The sequence below is a fragment of the Marmota marmota genome, unplaced genomic scaffold (assembly GCF_001458135.2).
Source record: "Marmota marmota marmota unplaced genomic scaffold, marMar, whole genome shotgun sequence".
Taxonomy (NCBI): domain Eukaryota; kingdom Metazoa; phylum Chordata; class Mammalia; order Rodentia; family Sciuridae; genus Marmota; species Marmota marmota.
Genome location: NW_026000240.1, coordinates 28,234,645 through 28,253,703, shown reverse-complemented (window position 1 = coordinate 28,253,703; position 19,059 = coordinate 28,234,645). Strand labels below are relative to the sequence as shown.

General features: G+C 46.6%; 1 protein-coding gene across 1 annotated transcript in view; it reads left to right on the top strand.

Annotated features, from left to right (window-relative positions):
- Ephb1 (EPH receptor B1) overlaps positions 1 to 19,059 on the top strand; it is a 425,502-nt gene that overhangs the window by 339,453 nt on the left and 66,990 nt on the right. Inside the window, exons 7-9 of the mRNA XM_048794387.1 lie at positions 3,886 to 4,048; positions 7,198 to 7,306; positions 8,058 to 8,122. Of these exons, the coding sequence (XP_048650344.1) occupies positions 3,886 to 4,048; positions 7,198 to 7,306; positions 8,058 to 8,122 (337 nt within the window). The remainder of the gene's footprint in view (positions 1 to 3,885; positions 4,049 to 7,197; positions 7,307 to 8,057; positions 8,123 to 19,059) is intronic.

Below are 19,059 nucleotides of genomic sequence, written 5' to 3'. Positions count from 1 at the left end.
TTATGTTGCCCTGACCATTTCCGATATGACTAAATCAAAAGACATTAGCCTGTGAGGGCATTTTGACATAATAACCGCAATGATAATTCATCATATATTGAGTACCTATTATGCTCCAGACATACGCAGAGATATTATTCCTGATCCTTAAAAGAAAAAAAAAAGAAATATACTCAAAAACCAGATAATAACCAATTTCTAGATGATGAGACTAAGTCACAGAAAGGTTAAACAACTTAGCCATGACCACACAGGTCACAGCTAGGAAGTCACAAAACCAGAACCGTAGACATTTTTATTAGATTTCAAAGACAGAAACTTCCGACTGAGCCTTTGATGCCAAGTGTCTTTAAATTAGTGAAGCCCCTGAAATAAGAGATGGTGTCTTACTATTAAATACAAATACTTGGAATCAGATATACCTGTCTGCTCTACATGATCCTGGAATATTGAATACAATCTTTAGGAAATGTAAACACAAGTAGAATTCAGCCCAATAGACTCCTGGATTCATCCCAAAGAAGAGACACTCATCCTCCCTCCATCCTATGCCACTTCTTCTCCCCCCACGGATGTTATGTCCCCTTCATCTAAACCAGGAGGCATTGGAGCAAGAGCGTGCTCATAGCTAATGTCATTAGAAGGGTGTGACTGGGTTCCATTGGGGCTTTCTTCATAACATAGGCAAGTTGGCCCATGAGTGGTAGTCTTGCGACCTCTGAAGACCCTCTCAGGTCTCCTGTCCAACATCATCCTGTGGGTTTGTGTTTGGGACACCTTTCAATTTCACCTCTGTGAATAGAATCAAGGAGGCCGTGGCCTCCTCCAACAGCTCATTAATAGAACGTTCAGGTGTCATCCAACCGACCGCACTCCCAGAGCCTCTCCCAGGTTCTTCTCCTTCCCCATTTTAATACATTTCCACTCATCATCCGCTCTTGTTTACTGTCGTGTAGCACTTCCCACTCCCGGTGGCACGCCTGTAGGCAAACCATGGGAGGAGCATCTACATCTGCTCCCGGCTGTCTTCATGATGAAATGTTTAGATCTTATGGGCACTTAATAATACCTGTCTAGGCGAGGATGGGTTTAAGTTTGGGGAGTTTCTACCCATCAAATTTTAAGATCGTTTTCTTCTAGGAGCTCTTTCAGAACCTTGACAATATCTTGCACCTGACCGATTGGCTCAAATCACTGGACGGAGGTGTGCTGTTGATTCCTTCCCGTAGTGCTGAGTTGCTGGAGCCCCAGGCAGTGTGAGAGCTGCGCTAGGTATTGGGGTTCAGGGGATGGAGAGAGAGGGAGATGTCAGCCCCGCCCTCAGCAGCTGAATCCTCTGTCTCCACATCTTCTAATACCATCAGTCATAAGCCACCTTTCTCATTGTTCTCACCCATTTGCCTGGAATTGATTAATGACTTTGTGGGGGGAACAAGCACTGATACTCCTTTTAATCACTGAACTTCTTCAAGAATGTGTGGACTATAAAGTGATTATGGGTTAATGTTCGGTCCTCACAATCCAAATGCCAATAGATCAGCACGCTTGTTTTTTTTTTTTTTTTCTTATTTCTCCCTTTTTTTTTTTTTTTTTTTCAGTAAAACCTACTTAGTCAATGCTTCATTTATTTCAAGCAGTGCCTCATTCCATCTGATTCTAGTCAAACCAGGGAAGCCAGGCAGCTCTGGGATTTTATTCTTATCTGCAAGGTGATAAGGTGATTTTCATAGTTTCAGATCTCAAGTCTCCAATGTGTCAAAATAGTTATTACCAAAGTTCTAGATGACGTCTCTTCTCTATCAAGCAACCTTCTTTCTGCTGAATCCCTGCTTGGGGGTGGAGATGGGAGTGGGAGACCCCCTACCTGCTGTTTAAGCTGAGCAAATGATGGATGGGCAGTCCCTCCCCAGGCAATCTCATCCAGGGGCCATGGATAACCCCTCCATTAGGCTGAGGATGAGTCTCTTTGTAACTTTAAACTGTCTGTTGGAGCTAGCCTCAAACCTGTGGTCCCTTATGACTGCCTCCAAATCACTCACGGCTGTCCCTACTCAGCCATACTCCAGACGCGCCAATTACTTGCTTTTGCATTTTTATTCTGTTCCCACCTCCACAGCCATCCATGTGGCTGACTTCTTTCATCTTCCACAACTCCACTTCTGCACGCTTTCCTGACTCTTCTTGGAATGGATCTCTTTCAAAGTCTGGACTTGTTGCCGTCTAGATACGTCCCCACAGCCCCCAAACTGCCCTCTGCCAAATTACTCAGTTAACACTGTGGTCATCTTTTGTATATTTTCTACTCTAACCTACAAACTGTTGCATCACCAGGCAAGAGGATCTTGCCACTGTACCCTCAGTCCATGCATAATGCCCAGAAATGCTCTTGTGTCATAAATGTAAATGCCTAGTTGATTGAATGAAGGAATGAATGAACATGCCTCAGGTCACCTTAGCCCCTGCAAAGTAGATTTTTATATATTTAAAACAATGAGATTGATCATTGTACTCTCTTCTTTTGTCTTGTTTCAATTCCCCAAGTTTCTTCTGTCATTTGACTGGGGTTATAGTTTACAGACTCCTGGTCATGCAATTTTCCTCCCTTTGGTCACCTTGGCTCATGAGCCATTGTGTCTGGAACTCATTACAATCCCCCAGGGGGCTTTGGGATTCTCTCTAGTGACCCAAGCTCTTCAGTGTTGCTGAAGTCACCAGGATTAATGGTGCAGATAAGGATAGGCCCCAACTCTAAGCTCTTGTTTCTTCATACTTGGAGGTAGCCCTGAACCCTTGCAGAAGAAAGATAATGTTCACATGGAAGCAGTCAGAGATCAGGCCGATGTATGAGGTGCTGAGAGTGATTTATAAACCAGAGGGACAGAGTGAAGAGTCCGTGGACTGGAGCAGATAGACAGGCCTTCATAGAGAGGAGACCTTGGGAGATACAGCTGAAGCCACCTGGTGGGAGCTGAGGAGCCCTGCATGGAGGACTGGGAAAAAGGCCTCAGCAAAGACCTGGTAGCCTAGGTGTGGTCTCTGGAGGGATAGCAAGGCCACAGATGTAGGAGAAGATGAAAGACTGAAACTGACTTCATTATGAAGGACCTATAAACCTAGACTTAGATGTTTTGCCTTCGTATGATGAAACTTTGGGGGGAGGTCAGAGACTGTCTAAGAAGTTTGGCACTGGCAGGAGGTAAGGTGGGTGTGGAGCATCGCAAAAGATGGGAGGCTATCAAAGTCCAGGCACTGATCATATGTTAAATAAATCACCAGCAAAGAGAAGAAGCAACCCTATAACAGCAGTTATGATGGGTGGAAGAGCCAGGGTGGATACATACCTGCAGAAGATGGGGACTGGAGAGGACAGGGCAGAATGTGTAGGAGAAAGGCAGGAAGGTGGGGCTGACCCCTGGAGTAAGTGGAAGAGGTGAGGACACAGGGAGAAGGGACATGTTCTTCTTGGATGCTGGTGGCGGGGATCTAGGAAATGGGGACCCAAAGACAGGCAAGGAGAAGGCAGAAGCAGGTGTGGGAGGCAGTCCACAATGGGCTCAACCACCGCAGCAGAGTGGAGGCAACGTGTTTTGCCTAAGCATTTGAGGGAATTGCAGGAGCCATCTAGAACAGCTGCTGTGAGGAGGGTACAAGGGACATCTTGAGAAGGAAGAGAAAAGCCTGCAGCTTAGCACACACAAGATGAAGAGAGGCGGACAAATGGTAGAGGCATACTGACAAGTCTGCTTCTGCTGAGGTCAGAGGGATGACTTCTTGCAGATCTGCAGAACAAGGATGTATAGGGCCTGTGTGCTTCAGCTGGAGTGGGCTGGGTGGTTGCTGGGGTCAGGAGCAGGCTGGTAAACCCTCCCTCTTGCTCTTCTGCAGGAGCACAATGAGTTCAACTCCTCCATGGCTAGGAGCCAGACCAACACAGCTCGGATCGACGGGCTGCGGCCCGGCATGGTGTACGTGGTCCAGGTTCGGGCCCGCACGGTGGCGGGATACGGCAAGTTCAGCGGCAAGATGTGTTTCCAGACTCTGACAGATGGTAAGAGGGCGGATGGGGATGAGAGTGGGTGGAGGCAATGACAGGGCACAGGGCAGACAGTGGGGGAAAGAGAAGCAGCCCTGCAAAAGCTTATAGTCTCAGCCCAAATGCCAACTGGATTCCAGTGGAATGCCCTCAGGGGATTGCCCCCCAGCAAGGCCCTGTGCTTGTGTTTGATGCACGTGGGCTCTCTGAAGTCTGGCCCGTTTCTCAAGAACATCTGATTGGCTTTGCCTTTGAGGAGCTCTACATTACACATGGTCCAGCATTTGCACAGTAGTGAAGCCCACATATGCCCCAGGTGCCCTTCTGCCTCAGTACGAGGGTCTCGAAGCCTGTGGATGTCATCTTCACTCCTGCCTCCCTGCTCTGTGCTTGGGATCTGGAGCTGAGCTCACAACCTGAATGCATGAGACTGTGTCTCCAGGATGGGAACAGAGAGATAGCACTTTGGGTGTGACAGCCATATGCAATTTGGGTCTCAGAATTCTTGGAGCAACTTCACGTGTGACCTGTAGTAGATGCTGCTCGGGTGTCTCCAGAGAGAACAGTCAAGCTGTTTCCAAAGCCATAAAGTCTATACCTCCAAATACTCGCACTTTGGGGCTTTATTAGTTCCCTATTAAAACTACATCCCCCCATCCTCTGAGACCACCTCCTTCATCAGTTCTCTAATCTGTTTTCCCAGTAGCCTTGACTTTGTGCATGTTGGGGGTGTCAGATTATCCACCACCCTTTCTCTTAGCTAGCCAACTACTGTAGTCACATATTCCTTTATCTATCTGCTTATCCACTTTTAAACAAATTTATTTATGAGCTGTTTCCTGGTAGTTTTCCAAATATCAATCTATTCCTGACACCCTGAATTGAAAGCCTTTCCTTTTCTCTTTGTTGTTTAACTTATACAGAACAAAATATTTTATCCAGTATTATATTTTAGGCGAGTAATCTTAGATTTGGTGCTTCATAGGGCTTGAGGTTTTTATATTGACTCACATTATATTTTTAAACAACTTTTATACTAATTAGAAGCATTTAAAAATCGAATGATTTTATATGAAATCAGAATGTTCATTTTCTTTTGGAAAATTATAAGAGAAGCCAGTGCTGGTGGATGTCCTGGGGTGAGGTCCCTGTCCTGGGGAGAGGGGGCATTGTCCCCCGATGGAGCCCACCACTTCCCAAGGTTCATACCTGGATGTGGTACTGTGAATGGTCTGGCTCCCATAAGATTAGAGTTTGCAGCCTGTTTTGAGTTTATTTGAGGTGAATTTTCTCTCGTATTTTGAGGCTGGTGAGATGGGGGTAGAAAGGTGAGCCACTTCATTGAGATTAATAATGCTGCTGGGATGGAAAGAATTCAGGCCGTCTGCTTTTCCCTTAAGGACTCTGTCCCCCTCTTTGCACCTCACTTACCATCTAGATTTATAGGCACTTTGGCATCAGAAGGTACACAGGATTAAAAGCCCAAAACTCAAAATGCTCTGAGTACCGGTCTCTGGGCAATTCTGCTAGACAAATCAAGAAGTAACAAATTTCTCCCAAGAAGGCTATTCCTTTTACATTTGGCAGTTAAGTTTTGCAGACCCAAGAGGGGTGAGATGTAAGAGAGTTCTGGTAAGTGGCCAAATTTGGGACTATTTATCTTAATGATGGAGGTTCACACATCAGTAGTGATTATGTTCACTGAGGCTGTGGGCCCATCTGCAGCCCAAAGGTGAGTCTGAAGGTTGATCAATGGTAGGTCATTGGGGCATTGGGGACCTGTGGGATCCCACCAGGGTCAATGACCACATGGGGCAGAGCCACTGTGGCCCCAGCTGTGCTTAGTTACATGTGCCGACCTTCGACTTAGCACACTGTTTTTTTAAAAAACCATTCAGGTTTCGCATGGCTTTATGAAGTGTTTATAAAGACATTCTGAGAACTTTTCACTGTGATTCCCTGTAATTTTTTTTTTCTTTTGCCAAATTTATTTTTTTTTCAAACAAATGTTACAAAAAGCTCTCAGCTGAGGGCAATTGAAACTCTATCTTCAATTTTTATAATTGATTTCTATCAAATGGGAGGCCTTCGAGAGCCAATGACCTTGTTTCTAGAAGTCTCCTTTTCTACCTTATAGTTAACAAACTGTTCTCAAACACTGGGCAAAACAAGAATCCTCTGGAGTGTTTATGACACATACAGATAACCCTCTCTTCACCCAGAAGTTCTGATTCAGTAGATCTGAGGAGGGGCCCAGAAACAGCTGTGAGTAATGAATGGTGTCTAGGAAATTCCGGTGCAGTTTATGGGGAATCTCCACTTAACAAGTATTGTCATTAGGTTTGCCAGATAAAATACAGGATGACCAATTCAATCTGAACTGCATATAAACAACAGACAAGGTTTTGGTATAAATATTTCCCAAGCAATATTTGGAACATACTTACATACGAAAGCACCATTCATTATTTATCTGAAATTCAAATTGAACTGATGATCTTATATTTTGATGTGCTGTATCTGCCCTAATTGTAATGGGACATAAATAGCTGATCTTCCATTGCCTGAGATCAAATATTAGACAATGATTCTGTGACCCGTGGGCTTCCCATTCTGTTGCGTGACACAGTGTGGTTTTAACATTTGGTAGGAAGCTGTATCCTTTTCCTGTCAGGTGGGAGCTCCCACCACTGGGCTATTTCTCGGGCACTTCTTCACCCTCCACGGCACACTGTACAGATAGACTTTAAATATCTGCTCAGTGAATCTGTAAACGAAACTGCATTTCAATGGTTTCATGTTTTGGAAGAGAATTTGGCTGTGGTTTTCCATTTACTCTACCCTCCACTGGACCTGCCCTTAGCAGGGCTCACAGTCCTTGGGGTGGAGGTTAAGATCCATATTTGCCCCAGAGGCGAATGTCATCAGTCCTGGGCTCCCAGATTCTGTCAAGCTGTGTTGTTTTTTATTGTTGCATTATCTTTGGGTTTTGGTTGTCTTTGTCCTTTTGTGACTTGAAGATGGTTCTTTGTCTAGGCAGCTGATGCTCTGAAGCATAGGAAGTGTAGTCTCTCTCTCCAGGTCATGTCTTTGGTATCCTGCACTGTGGCCAGCAGTAGGCAAGGAACACATGGGGAGGATCCTAATGTCACTCTCTCACCTAGATGACTACAAGTCCGAGCTGAGGGAGCAGCTGCCCCTGATCGCTGGCTCGGCTGCAGCCGGGGTGGTGTTCGTCGTGTCTTTGGTGGCCATCTCCATCGTCTGCAGCAGGTAGGTCCCCCACTCCTGCCTGCTGGCCACCTGTCCCTCTCTCACGCTGTCCCCTCCAATCCATGGGCAACCTAGATTTCTCCAGATTATTTATTTTTCTTTGTGCCTGGGATAAAATCCTCTCTGGGAGCTGGATGAGGCTCCAGAAAACAGCAACCATCTTCAAACCTCATTTTAGCCAAGACTTTTGCCCCCCCCCCCCTTGCACGCCTCGGCTTTTCGGAGTGACAGTTACAAAATTGCATTTGACCCACTGGAGCATCACAGCCCATCCTGTAGCTGGAGAGCTCGGGTCTTCAGTAGCAGGCAGAAGGCAGGCTGGCAGGCAGGAGAGCAGGGAGGAGGAAGGAGGAAGTCTGAGTTCTGCCCCAGGATAGACCCTGAAGGCTTTGTGAATTTTTCATGGAGTTTGCTACTGCCTTGGGTGGTTAGCCTAGATACTGCCTGCAAAGCCCTAGTGTTGGCTCCCTCCTGAGTGGTTCTGCAGTGCGCCCTGAGCACTGCTCAGAGTTTTCATTGCTTCTGCTCTTGGACTGGGGCCCACAGCCCTGCCAGGCTTCCGTAAGACCTTGACTTGGAGGCGGACCTGCCCATCTGCAGAAATGAGTGGTGGTCGACCAGGGCAGGAATGAAATCTTAAAGTGGGAGTCACCCACTCTCTAATCCCAAGAGATGCCCGGGGTGAACCCTATCCAGATAGGAGGCCTTGGTATGTCCCTCCTGAGAGAGTCTCTCTTCTCTGTATCCACAGGAAACGAGCTTACAGCAAAGAGGCTGTGTACAGCGATAAACTGCAGCATTATAGCACAGGCCGAGGTGAGTAGAGAGCACATACCCACTGCCTGGCTCCTGGCAGGCTGCTGCTTACAAGGTCCTGGTAGCCAGATTGGCTGGACAAGTGGCAAGTCCCCTACCAACCCCCAGGGCCCACAAGACCAACTCCCTCTGCAGGTCCCTCTGCCTTTGTGGGAACTTACTGGATGCCTGATGGGTAGATTACCTTCTGCATTAATAAGCTCATACAGGACACTAGGAAAAGATTGGGTTTAGCAAGTCAATGAATCCTGAAATCAGACTCAGTGGGAAAAGATGGAGGATTCTCTATTAACATCTTCTGCCTTATCTTATCCAATTGAGCAGCTGGGGAATGTGTTAACCAAATTCAAAGATAAGCCATAGAATGTGAATGCAGAGAATTAAAGATAGCAGAGCCCAAGAGGCCAAAGTGCTGGGGATCTCTCCCAAGGGTTTTCTTGTTAAATAGTGCCTTTAAAAGTTTTCCTCACACGTTATCCTACCATTCTCTCTTTTTAAAACTTGTGTATAAAAATTTTTGTGTAACTGAAATTGCTTTTCACCAATGCACAACATAAAAGTTCCGTGCCATAATTGTTCCTCCTCTCTGTAATATTACAAAACAGGTCCTATGAGGTCAGTTGGGCCCCTCTCCAGCCTCCAGACATGCTACCCTTAGAGTCTTGCACAGACACATTCTGTTTCTAAATAACCACAAATGCTCTCAGAAATCTGTCCCTATAGCACTTTGGACTCTGCTGTGGAAGCAGCATCTCACCCCAGTCCCCTTGTTGCAATGCACAGATCCTTTTCACCTGGTCACTCGGGGGTGAAAGCATGACAGGCAGATGTCATAGACACACACACATGAAGCCCACCCTCACTGGGTGTTCTTTTGGGAGGAAAAAACAGACTCCAAGGCCAAAGTTCTCATGAACCAGATTGCTTCTCTTCTCTAAGTTCACCCAGAGGTGGACAGGAGTGGTACTGGCGTGCTCCCAGCAGCAGCTGAAATGCAAAGAAGCTTGGGTTCTAGTGCGGCTAGTGCTGTCTCAGGCTGTACAAAGGGCACTCTCTAGATATCCAGACCCTGCCAGGGCTCTGGAGAAGAACAAGCCCCAGGTAACTGGGCTGCAGTGCATATCAGTCCTTGCTGGGTGGAGCTGAGGGATGGTGCTGGCTGGGAGCCTGGCTACTGTCCTAGGGTGGCTCAGGACAGCCCTCACAATCAGCATGACAAACTGGGCCCTTTCTGAAGGCCCACGCCCAGCTCCTGCTACACTTTACCAATTCCCCTTTTCGGAAGGCAGAAACATTGGTGTATCTGATTCTCAGGGGATGCGCGCCACCAGAGTGCCTCAGGACTGCCCAAAAGGCTCTCTGCTTCTCCTACTTCCCAGCTTCCACCTCTGGCTTCTGACATCACCTCCCCACCCCCTCGGGGCCAACACTTTGCCATGAGGAGCACTCCGAGGTCTGTTTCAGATCTGGCATTCTGTGAACCCTTTGGATGAAACCTTTAGAGATGGTTATGTCAGTTGTGTTCAAAAGGAGGAATCTCATTTTGAAGTCTAGTGATATCCAAGGAGTACCCTTGGGCCAGAGCTCTCTTTCTGCAGATGTATAGGCTAAGCCCTGGTGCCACCCGCTGAAGTAGAGTGCAGAGGGTCCCCAAGCACACAAGGGTGGAGTCTGGTGCCCTTTCAGCATCATCAGCCTGAGATCTGCCCATTCTCCTGCTCTTGAGGAGTGACTCTGCTGAGCCACCATGTGGTGACACAAAAGTGCACTGTGTGGTACACAGAGATATGATTCCAAATCCTCAAAGCCGCCTTTTGAGGGACTCATCACCTCTGAGGCCAGCAGAAGGTTTCCATGATTCCCAGTGTCCATAGAAATACCAGTCCCTAGTCTGCAGTCTTTGATCCTGGCTGACCCAGTGAGGACAGCTAAGGCCCAGCTGGTAGACATCGTCCCTGGGATGTGGGTGGATGCCAAGTTCTTCGAAGGCCTGAGTTCACTGCCTTGGCTACCTTGGAAGTCTGCCCCATTTATAAATGTCCTTTCCCTCTATTTGTGTAACTATTCTCTTTTCATCGAACTCCTGATACCTGGCTTCTCTTTACACCTGGGTCCTCAATCTCACAGTGTTGTGCACTGAATTGCATTCAGGCATTTTCTCCTGTGAACATCTGTCTCCCTGACTAAAGCTATTGCTACTGGTGAATCACCATCAAAGGAGCTGGCGGGCAAGGGAGGCTCAGCACATAAAGAGCAAAAGAGCAACCCAAAGCTCAGATGGAGGTGAGGCCTGGCCAAGGAAAGGTAGGGTTAGGAGTGATGGGTTGTGGAAGGCCTCCTCTGCGTCCTGCATTGGGAACTTTATTCTACTAACCCCCTTAAATATGTCTCACCTCCATAGCCATTCTAGGAGGGGCTGGTGGCCCCTGTCTTCCCAGACCCTCTTTTTTAACTGTTGCAGAGGGTGAAACAGAACACAACAGAAATGTTTGCAGATGATTACCCACTAACCAGTCAAGGTGTGGCAGATCTGGTAAACTTGAGAACATAACATAGTTTCCAGGCACTGGTTTATGTCCTGCCTCAGAGTCTGGAGCTTGGTGAATAGGATTTTAAAGGAGAAATTTGGATTTGGGTGGAAAGATATTATCCAGAAGGAAGGCTGAGAAGAGAATGAATTGCATATGGCACCAGATACTCCAATGGAGGGTCTACTATGTATTAGTAGGTCATGTTCAAGAGTGGGTGGGAGAGAGTATGGGCTCCCCAAGTACAGGAAGAGGCAGACAGAGTGTTCTCATAGTTTCTGTAGGCCAGTTCTCAGAAAGTACTGGTTGATTCAAAATTACCTGAATGGGATAATCCAAGTGGGCCAGGGTAGACTTGGGAATCTAGAAAGTTTATGATGGATTCTATATTTGGGAAAAACAAACAGGTACCTATGGTGCTTGGGTCACCACATATTTTATAGTGGTTGATAGTTCCCTGATTTCTGAATTGGATGAGGTGTGGGGGCTGGGGAGAGAGGAAGATGGGGGCTGATTAAGGGATCAAGAGCTTTCAAGAAGCCTCCCTAGCAGATTCACCTCTCTGTATAGGCAATTGCAGGTAAAATCACAGAACTGCTATTGTTCGGTTTTGAGAAAAGCACAAACACACAGAGCATATGCCCTCATTTTCAGTAGGCCAAGAGAACAGGAGTGTGAGCATGATTCCACCAGACTCTTGAAGGGAATGTGAAGCACATAGGGCTGGACATTTAAACACGAATTCAGTGGTCATTTGGAACCAACAAAAACTCATTATGAAAAATTATGGGCACCTCTTCTCACTGATTAGGGTTATGCATTTGGTAAATTTGAGAGGAATTATAGATGTAATAAATTTTTATTTTGACAAAAATATTTTACGGTCTCTTAAGGGAAAGCACTGGTAAGTGGATACAGAGCTTGTCTTTGTACCAAAAGAAAGTGAGTTAGTGACTCTCAGCCAGGAGGAAAGTCCCTAGTGTTATTCTAGTCCTTGTCCTTATTCAATCATTTGTTTATTTGATTGTTTTTGAACTTTATCAGTCGGGTGCAAGCACAAGGATGCTGATGGGGTTTGTAGGTAACATTTGGAGAGCATAACTAACACCATAAAAGACAGAATCAAAATTCAGAACTCTCCGACAGCTTTGAATGCTAATTTGAAATCTGCAAGACAAAATGTTAGCAGGATAAATCTGGAACCTACTGTTTAGGTGAGAACAAAAATGAAGCAATATGAATAGGAGGAGACCTGATTTTCTATTTTTGTGTGTGCAAAAAAATTTCTGCAGTTGACCAGATGCTTAATATCAGTGCTATTACTAATGAAGAATAATACTACTAGTAGCCACTAGCGTTTGAGCCCTGGCTGTATTAAATTCTTTACATGTATTAACTAGTTTGATCTTCCTAACAGCTATGAGGTAGGTTTTGCATATGATGAAACAAAGCCTCAGAGAGGACAGGTAATCTGGAATTATTGATTTGCAAAACAAGGTTTTAAACTCAGGTCTGCCTGCCTCTGTGGTCCCAATCATAGTTCCTTTCAGAAGAGGTGACCCACAGACATCATATCTTCTGTGCTGGTAAGAACACATTTAAAATGATGGTCTCTGTTCTAAGGACCCCACTGCAAGAAGGACATGGTGAGCAGAGTACCTATCCAGAGGAGTGACAAGTACTTTTGGAGGAGTAGCAAGTTCTCATCTGTCACTGAAAAGACTCAGACATGCCAGTGTTTGGCGCTGAAGATATCCAGGCAGGGATCTGGAGGTCATCATCCTACATATGGCCATCATGGCAAAGGAAGGAGATGTTATGCCTCTTGAGGTTAAACGGAGCCATCAGGTGAAAGGTTAAATGGAGCCATCAGGTGAAAGGTTAAATGGAGCCATCAGGTGAAAGATTAAATGGAGCCATCAGGTGAAAGATTAAAGTAGGCTGAGTTTGATTCAGTGTCAGAATGCTGTCCCTTCACTGGAGCAGTGTGCAAGAGACTGTCTGCTTCGTGGGGAATGAGTTCTCTGTTCTTATTTGGGCAGAGGCTTTGGGTAAAGGATTTTATAAAGAGGATTTCTGCTTGAGGTGAGAGATTGGATGGAATTACATCCAGAAACATTCCTTCTTCCAAAGTTGCACACCCAGCTTCTTGATTCGGCATGGTGGGTGCATTTCAGGACTGCAGAGAGCATAGCAACCAACCCACAGAAAATCACAATATGCAGGGCAGGTATGCGCCTGAAGGAAGGAGACTGACCATGGCCATTTTGGCTTCCTCTCCTAGCAGGAGCATTTGTAACTGATCATAAGTAAATGAGGACCTGTGGGGACATGCGGAAGAGCTCCCTGATGCAAAAGGTGGCTGAGTTTACAGTGGGTACTTATTAAATGTCAAATAAATTTAACGACCTAGATTCACCCATGTGTCTGCTGCTGGCTCCAAGCCAGAGCCTCTAGCAGCTGTGTTAACTCTTTTAGTCCTGAGATTATTAGTGTTGTCCTTGGGTTCCCTATAGGCCCTCAATGGTACAGAACCAGAGAGCCTGCCTGTCCTGGTCACTGATGCCCATGAAATAGGGAGGTGTTAAACTTTTTTTTTTTTTTAACTTTCCTCAATAGGGAGCATCTGTGGCCCACTTTTTTCTTTAGGAGACAGATATTTAGCAATGATGGTGGTTTTAGGGACAAACTTTACAAAAATGTGATAAGGTCCCCAAGCAGAACATGGCGGGAAGATCTCCCTCAGATCCACGGCAGCTCCATCCAGCCGTGTTGCCCACCTGAGGTTCCCTTGATTCTTCCTCAAGCCAAAGCTCAGCCAAAGCCCATGATTTCTGCTCTTTCATAGAAAATGACAGCCACCTGTTATCCTGACTGTGGCCTTCAGAGATCAGAGGGGCAAACTATTTCCAGTGCTCATCAGTCTCTACTACTAGATTTACTCCACTCAGTAGCCCCATCGTCAGTCCTGCTCTATGACACCAAACCCACAACTCCAGTGCTGCTCTCCCAGCTATTTCCGGTCTGAGTTTTCTGACCAACTTCTAGGCACCTGCACATTATTTTTGCACATTCCAAGTCTAAAACTACATGCACCAACTCCCCTGACAATAGAGTTCCTTTCCCAATGTCCATTACCTAGTTACTAGCAACACCTGATTCTACAAGTTGGGGAATTGATTAGGATTCGTCTTGTCCCTAATTCCTCACCTCCAATTACTCAGCCAACTCTTCCTTGGAATTTTCTCTTGAGGTTCTCATCGCAGCACTGTGGTGGAAAACTCGGGAATCTTACACCTTAATTAATTACCATAACAACCTCATGGTCATTTTCCCAGTCTACAGCCCCTTCCCCTCAATAATACATGCAAATATTGCAGCCTGCCAGCAAAAAGAGCTCCCCCATGCCCTACTCCTCTCCTGCTGATGGAACAGCCCTCAGCTCTGTGTGTCCAGTGGTGTCAATCCTAACACCTCTGTTTGGTAATCAGGCCCTTGAACACTAGTCCATCAGGTGTTTCCCCTCCTTGGCCCCCGCCCTCTGCCTCCAAAGGCCAGTCTCACTTTCCTTATCCATGAAAGTGGCAGGCTTCACTCTGAGCTGTGCCTCATGACACTCCAAGCTTCTATTTTGCAGGACCACATACCCACGTCCTCCCAAGCTCAGTCCAAGACCTGGTGCGTGTAGAATTCTGACACCAAAGACTGCATCCATAGCCTTCCGCCATCTCTAGTCTCCATGGTGCTTGCAATCCATTCCCAGGAGCAGGCTCCTGATTCAAGACTATGTGGCACTGAGCTGTGCCTGACTGTGGCCTTCAGAGGTCAAGTGCCTTGTTTTCCTGTAGCTTCCACAGTTGCAGGCACCATGCTGGTTGGGTGCCTGGTCAGTATGGGGAAAAAAGAGGGATGCTCAATGTACTGAGGCAGAGGATTGGAGGAAATCCCTCCCTGGGTCTGTCTTTCATGTGTAGATCCCTAAACAGCTCTTTTCTTATGCTTAGGTATCTGGGCCCATTTAGGTGAGTCACAAAGATAGCAAAGTCAGCCTTGGATACAGAATGAGGAACAAGAACACTTTCCCCACTTCCTCATGACCGTCAAAACCCCCTGGGACACAAAGATATTAATGACTGAAACCAACCTAAGGCACGCTTTCTCTGAAACCATCCTGTGGGATTCTAGGAATCCTTTACCAGCTGGTGGCCATCTGACTCTTTCTGGCACCCCTGAAGCCTCCTGGTCAATGTAGTGTCCACTGACCCACAAGATGTCCATGGTACTGATTTTGTACTTTCTGATGCACAAGATGCCTGTATGGGAGCAGCTTCCTCCCTTGAGCGTTTAGTTTCCAAATATCACCTTCTGTTTAGAACTAGTCCTTTCTCAGCTCCCTCTACTTTTCTCTGAGGCTCTGGCACTTGTAAAGGGCCTTACTGATTTTTCAAATTGCCCATATATGACTTTTAGTCTCCCCAGTGTTTGTCCAGCCATTTCTTTTTGAGAGCGTTCTGATCTACTGATGCAGGGCCTCTTCGGCTTCCTACCATGCAAGAAGGTCCAGACAGTGGCTACGTCATTCTCCCCAAGCTTAAAATATGTAAAGCCTTGGTTCACGTTTAAGATCTCTCAGTTCTCCTAGGATAAGGATGGACCGTTAAGGCTTTAGGCAAAACAAGCTGCAACCCCAGCCACAGTAAGTTGGTTCTGAGGTCAAAGAATGAGCATGTCTGCAATTAGATCTTTTAATAGAAATTAGTAAACTAAGAGACTGCAAAGTAAGTTTATTTTTTCCCTTTCTCGAGACACTAACAATCAAACATTTAAATCTACACATACCACTTCTGAGTGAAAAATATGTGAACGATGATAAAAAGAAACTGTAAACTATTACAAATGTCAACCATATTCATATTAATAATAAAATAATGTGAAATATTGTCCAGATTTTATAAAATGACTTGCACTGTAGAGATAGAGAACCTCTGATATCATCCTTATTGCCACTGGTAATATTTCCCCAACATTCACACTCTGAGAACATCTTCTGAGTCCCGTCTCCCCGTGTTTGGCTGAGCTCAGCTCCGCAGCTGACTCGAATTCCTTGTTCACTGTCTGGTGATTCATTACACTAAATACCATTTTCCTGATAATTAAAAACTGCTCACTGGCAAGTGGGAGCAGGAACAGGCTGATGCGGGATTTATGCAGAAACACAAAATGAACCAAAAGACAAATGACCTGTTCCGCCTAGCTAAAGGCATTTTTTTCCCCCCTCATCATCTTCTGGGACTTGAGGAAGGCTAGCTGTACTGTGGGAGAGAGGTCTGGGGAGGCGTGTTACTCTGCGATGAGGTGGGTGCTGGGGGAACCATACCATTGCATGCACGTGCTCCGCGAAATCCGTCTCCTGATGTAGAGCGCACAGACCCTGTCCGCAGCCAGAGAGCTGGGCCAGAGCCTTAGGAGAAAAATCCTGAGAGGAGCCACGTGCTAGACCTTGACTTCACTTTTCCAGTTTCCCTTCCTCCTTGTGATCCTGTCTTCAATTTTAAGGAAAATAAGGATTGATTCCAACTACCTCATAGAAGTGGCAGTTAGGATGTTTGTTTTTGATGACATTGCATTGCATCACCACTCCTGGGCTTCCAGAAGCTTCCTTAGCTTTCGATGAAAGGCCTCAGTGATGATCAAAGCTGAAGGTCCTAGAACAGCAACCATGACCTTCCACATATGCACACGCACACATGCACACACCCGCACACATGCACACTCACACACACACACACCCCCCCTTGATTCTGCAAGCCAGCAAGGTATCGGACTCTCTTTGTGAGCGAACTACACCCATGATCACAGAGTGAACTGTCCCCCATTTGGTGACACTCAGTCCCACATTACTGGCCTCAAGCATAGAGGCGCCATCAAGAGATGAGCCCTCTCCCTTCTGGGAATAGCTCCTTCTCCACACTGGCTAGGGCCAATATCCGTAAAGCTCATTAACACAGAATCCCTTCCCATTCATCCTCATATATGTCTTTACTTGCAAACCATCCATTACAGCACATTCTAGATTGTTTAATTAGTTTCTGTGGAAGAGCTCCTGTAGGACAGCTTAGCATACATCTTTAAAAGCCCTTGATCTAAAATAACAAGGTAGTTATTTTTAAAGTAACTAATATAACCCTAAGCGGCTTACATCCCCCCCCACTGCCCACCCCACCTCGCTCCCTCTTCCCACCTCCCCAATGGCTTCCTAGAACAATTTACTGAAAACGGTAATGAGTCTATTCGTCAAGGAGTCATCACCATACGTCAGGCACGGTGCTGGGCCTGCCGCTTGCAATAGGGTCTTCGCTTTCACAGCCACCCTGGGAGGGAGGTATCCCTTCCCTCACTGGCAGAGGAGAAAACCATTCTAAAATATGGATATAGACTAGTGTGTCGTGCAGGGCTAGCAAAAGTCTTTTGGAGATCTGATTCACCTAGGGCCCGAGCACCTAGCTCTTTCCCTCTTCTCATGTGGCACAGAACCAGGGAGAAGTGACAGCTTGTTGATGCTGACCTGCTGTCCCTGTTGCATTTTGAGTGTGTCTGCTATTGCACTGTCAACCACCCTCACCCCTCCAGTGCCCACTGGCTGGCTTCCACCTGCAGCCATCTGGTTTCTTGGCCTGGCTGCTTCCTCTGGCCTTGGAGCCTCCCGCCCCCTTGCACAGCAGGCCAGGTGGCCCCTGACCAGTGATTTATGGGAATTGGTGTGGAAATCCCTCAACTGCTTTGACCCTCAGGCTGGGCCAACTCTGAAGCTTCTGCACACCTCTACTGGCTTCAGAACTTCCCCAGGGAGGTGAAGCCTGTTTCAGGGACTACAGTGACCAGTGGCTTAGGGACACGCCTCAGTTCTGCCTCTTACCTTGCTTAATTCCTTTCTACCCTCAGGGACTTCCTAGAATCACTTCTCAGATAAGCAAATGGCTTTCAAAACCTCATCTCAAGGATTGTTTCTGGGGGACCCAAAGTGAACTTGAAGCAGCCTCGAGATGCTGATCGGGGATCTTTATACACTTTCAATCTGGTTCCATTTGTTCTTTTTGTTTTGGGGGGTTTTGTTCATTTGTTTGTTTGGTACTGGGAGTTAAACCAAGGGGCACTCTAACCCCTGAGCTACATTCCCAGATACTTTTATTTTGAGACAGCATGTCCCTAAATTGCTGAGGGTCTAAGTTGCCAAGTTGCTGAGGCTGGCCTCAAACTTTCGATCCTCCTGCCTCTGTCTCCAGAGTCACTGGGATTTACAGGTGTGTGTAATCTCACTGTGTAAGGCTGGTCCCGTTAATCCTCGCTCTTTACTTGTTCTGTATAAAAAGTGAGATGGCGATGACACCTCTATCTATGTTTGCCATTTGTCTACTGATGCCAGAGCAGAAGCTCTCACTCCTGCGTGCACACATATTCACAGGCTCCTCTCACCAGCCCCCCCAGGAAGTAGAACATTCTAGATGAAGGTGAGGATCTCTATATTTCCTTTGTCCAAATTTTAGTTGGTGCATTCCAGTGTCATTCCCCAGGCCTCCCAGGAACATTCTAGAATGGTGTTTACCACTTTGAAACAAGCCATCCTGCGTGCCAGGAGTGATTTTACTTAACGACTAGCAATAGACCAGCTTTCCAGAGCAGCCCTTCTCCTGGACAGGGCACCTGGCTGTACTGGGCTTTAACTCATGTGTGTGTGTGTGTGTGTCTGTGTGTGTGTGTTACTAGGGATTGAACCCAGGGCCTTGCACATACTCGGAAAGCACCCTACCATTGAGCTATACCACAGCCCTTCTATTTGGTTTTTAAAAACCTCCCCTCAATTTTTTTTCCCTATTGTATTTGGACTTCAAATCCTTGAGTGATTAGGTAAAAAGGGAATATTATTTACTTCTTTATTTTCAGTTCTGGGCACTCTACCACTGACTACGTTCCCAGCCTTTTTTATTTTTATTTTGAAACAGGGTCTCACTAAGTTGCTGAGATGTCCTCCTACTTCAACCTCCCAAGTGGCTGGGATTACCGGTGTGCACCACTGCACCTGCTAACTCAACATTAATTTGGAGAGCTATCAGAGACTTTTCAGAAGGAAAAGAGTGTAGGTGAAGGTCTAGGAGGCACTAGAGAATACACTGAAAAGTTTGGGCCAGGATGGGTGAGGCACTGAGATGAGCTCACGGAACCTTGTGGTCTAGCCTCCTCCTGGGGTCCCCACCCTGGGGATGGAGCAGTGTGGCTTCTTCAGACTCGCCTGCCCCTGCTGACCTGACTCCCTCATGACACAGCAGCAGCTGGCAGGAAATCTCTTCCCCAGGATGAGACACTCTGCTATGTCATATTGGCTTCCAGAGTCCCCGCCCTCCCACCACCCAC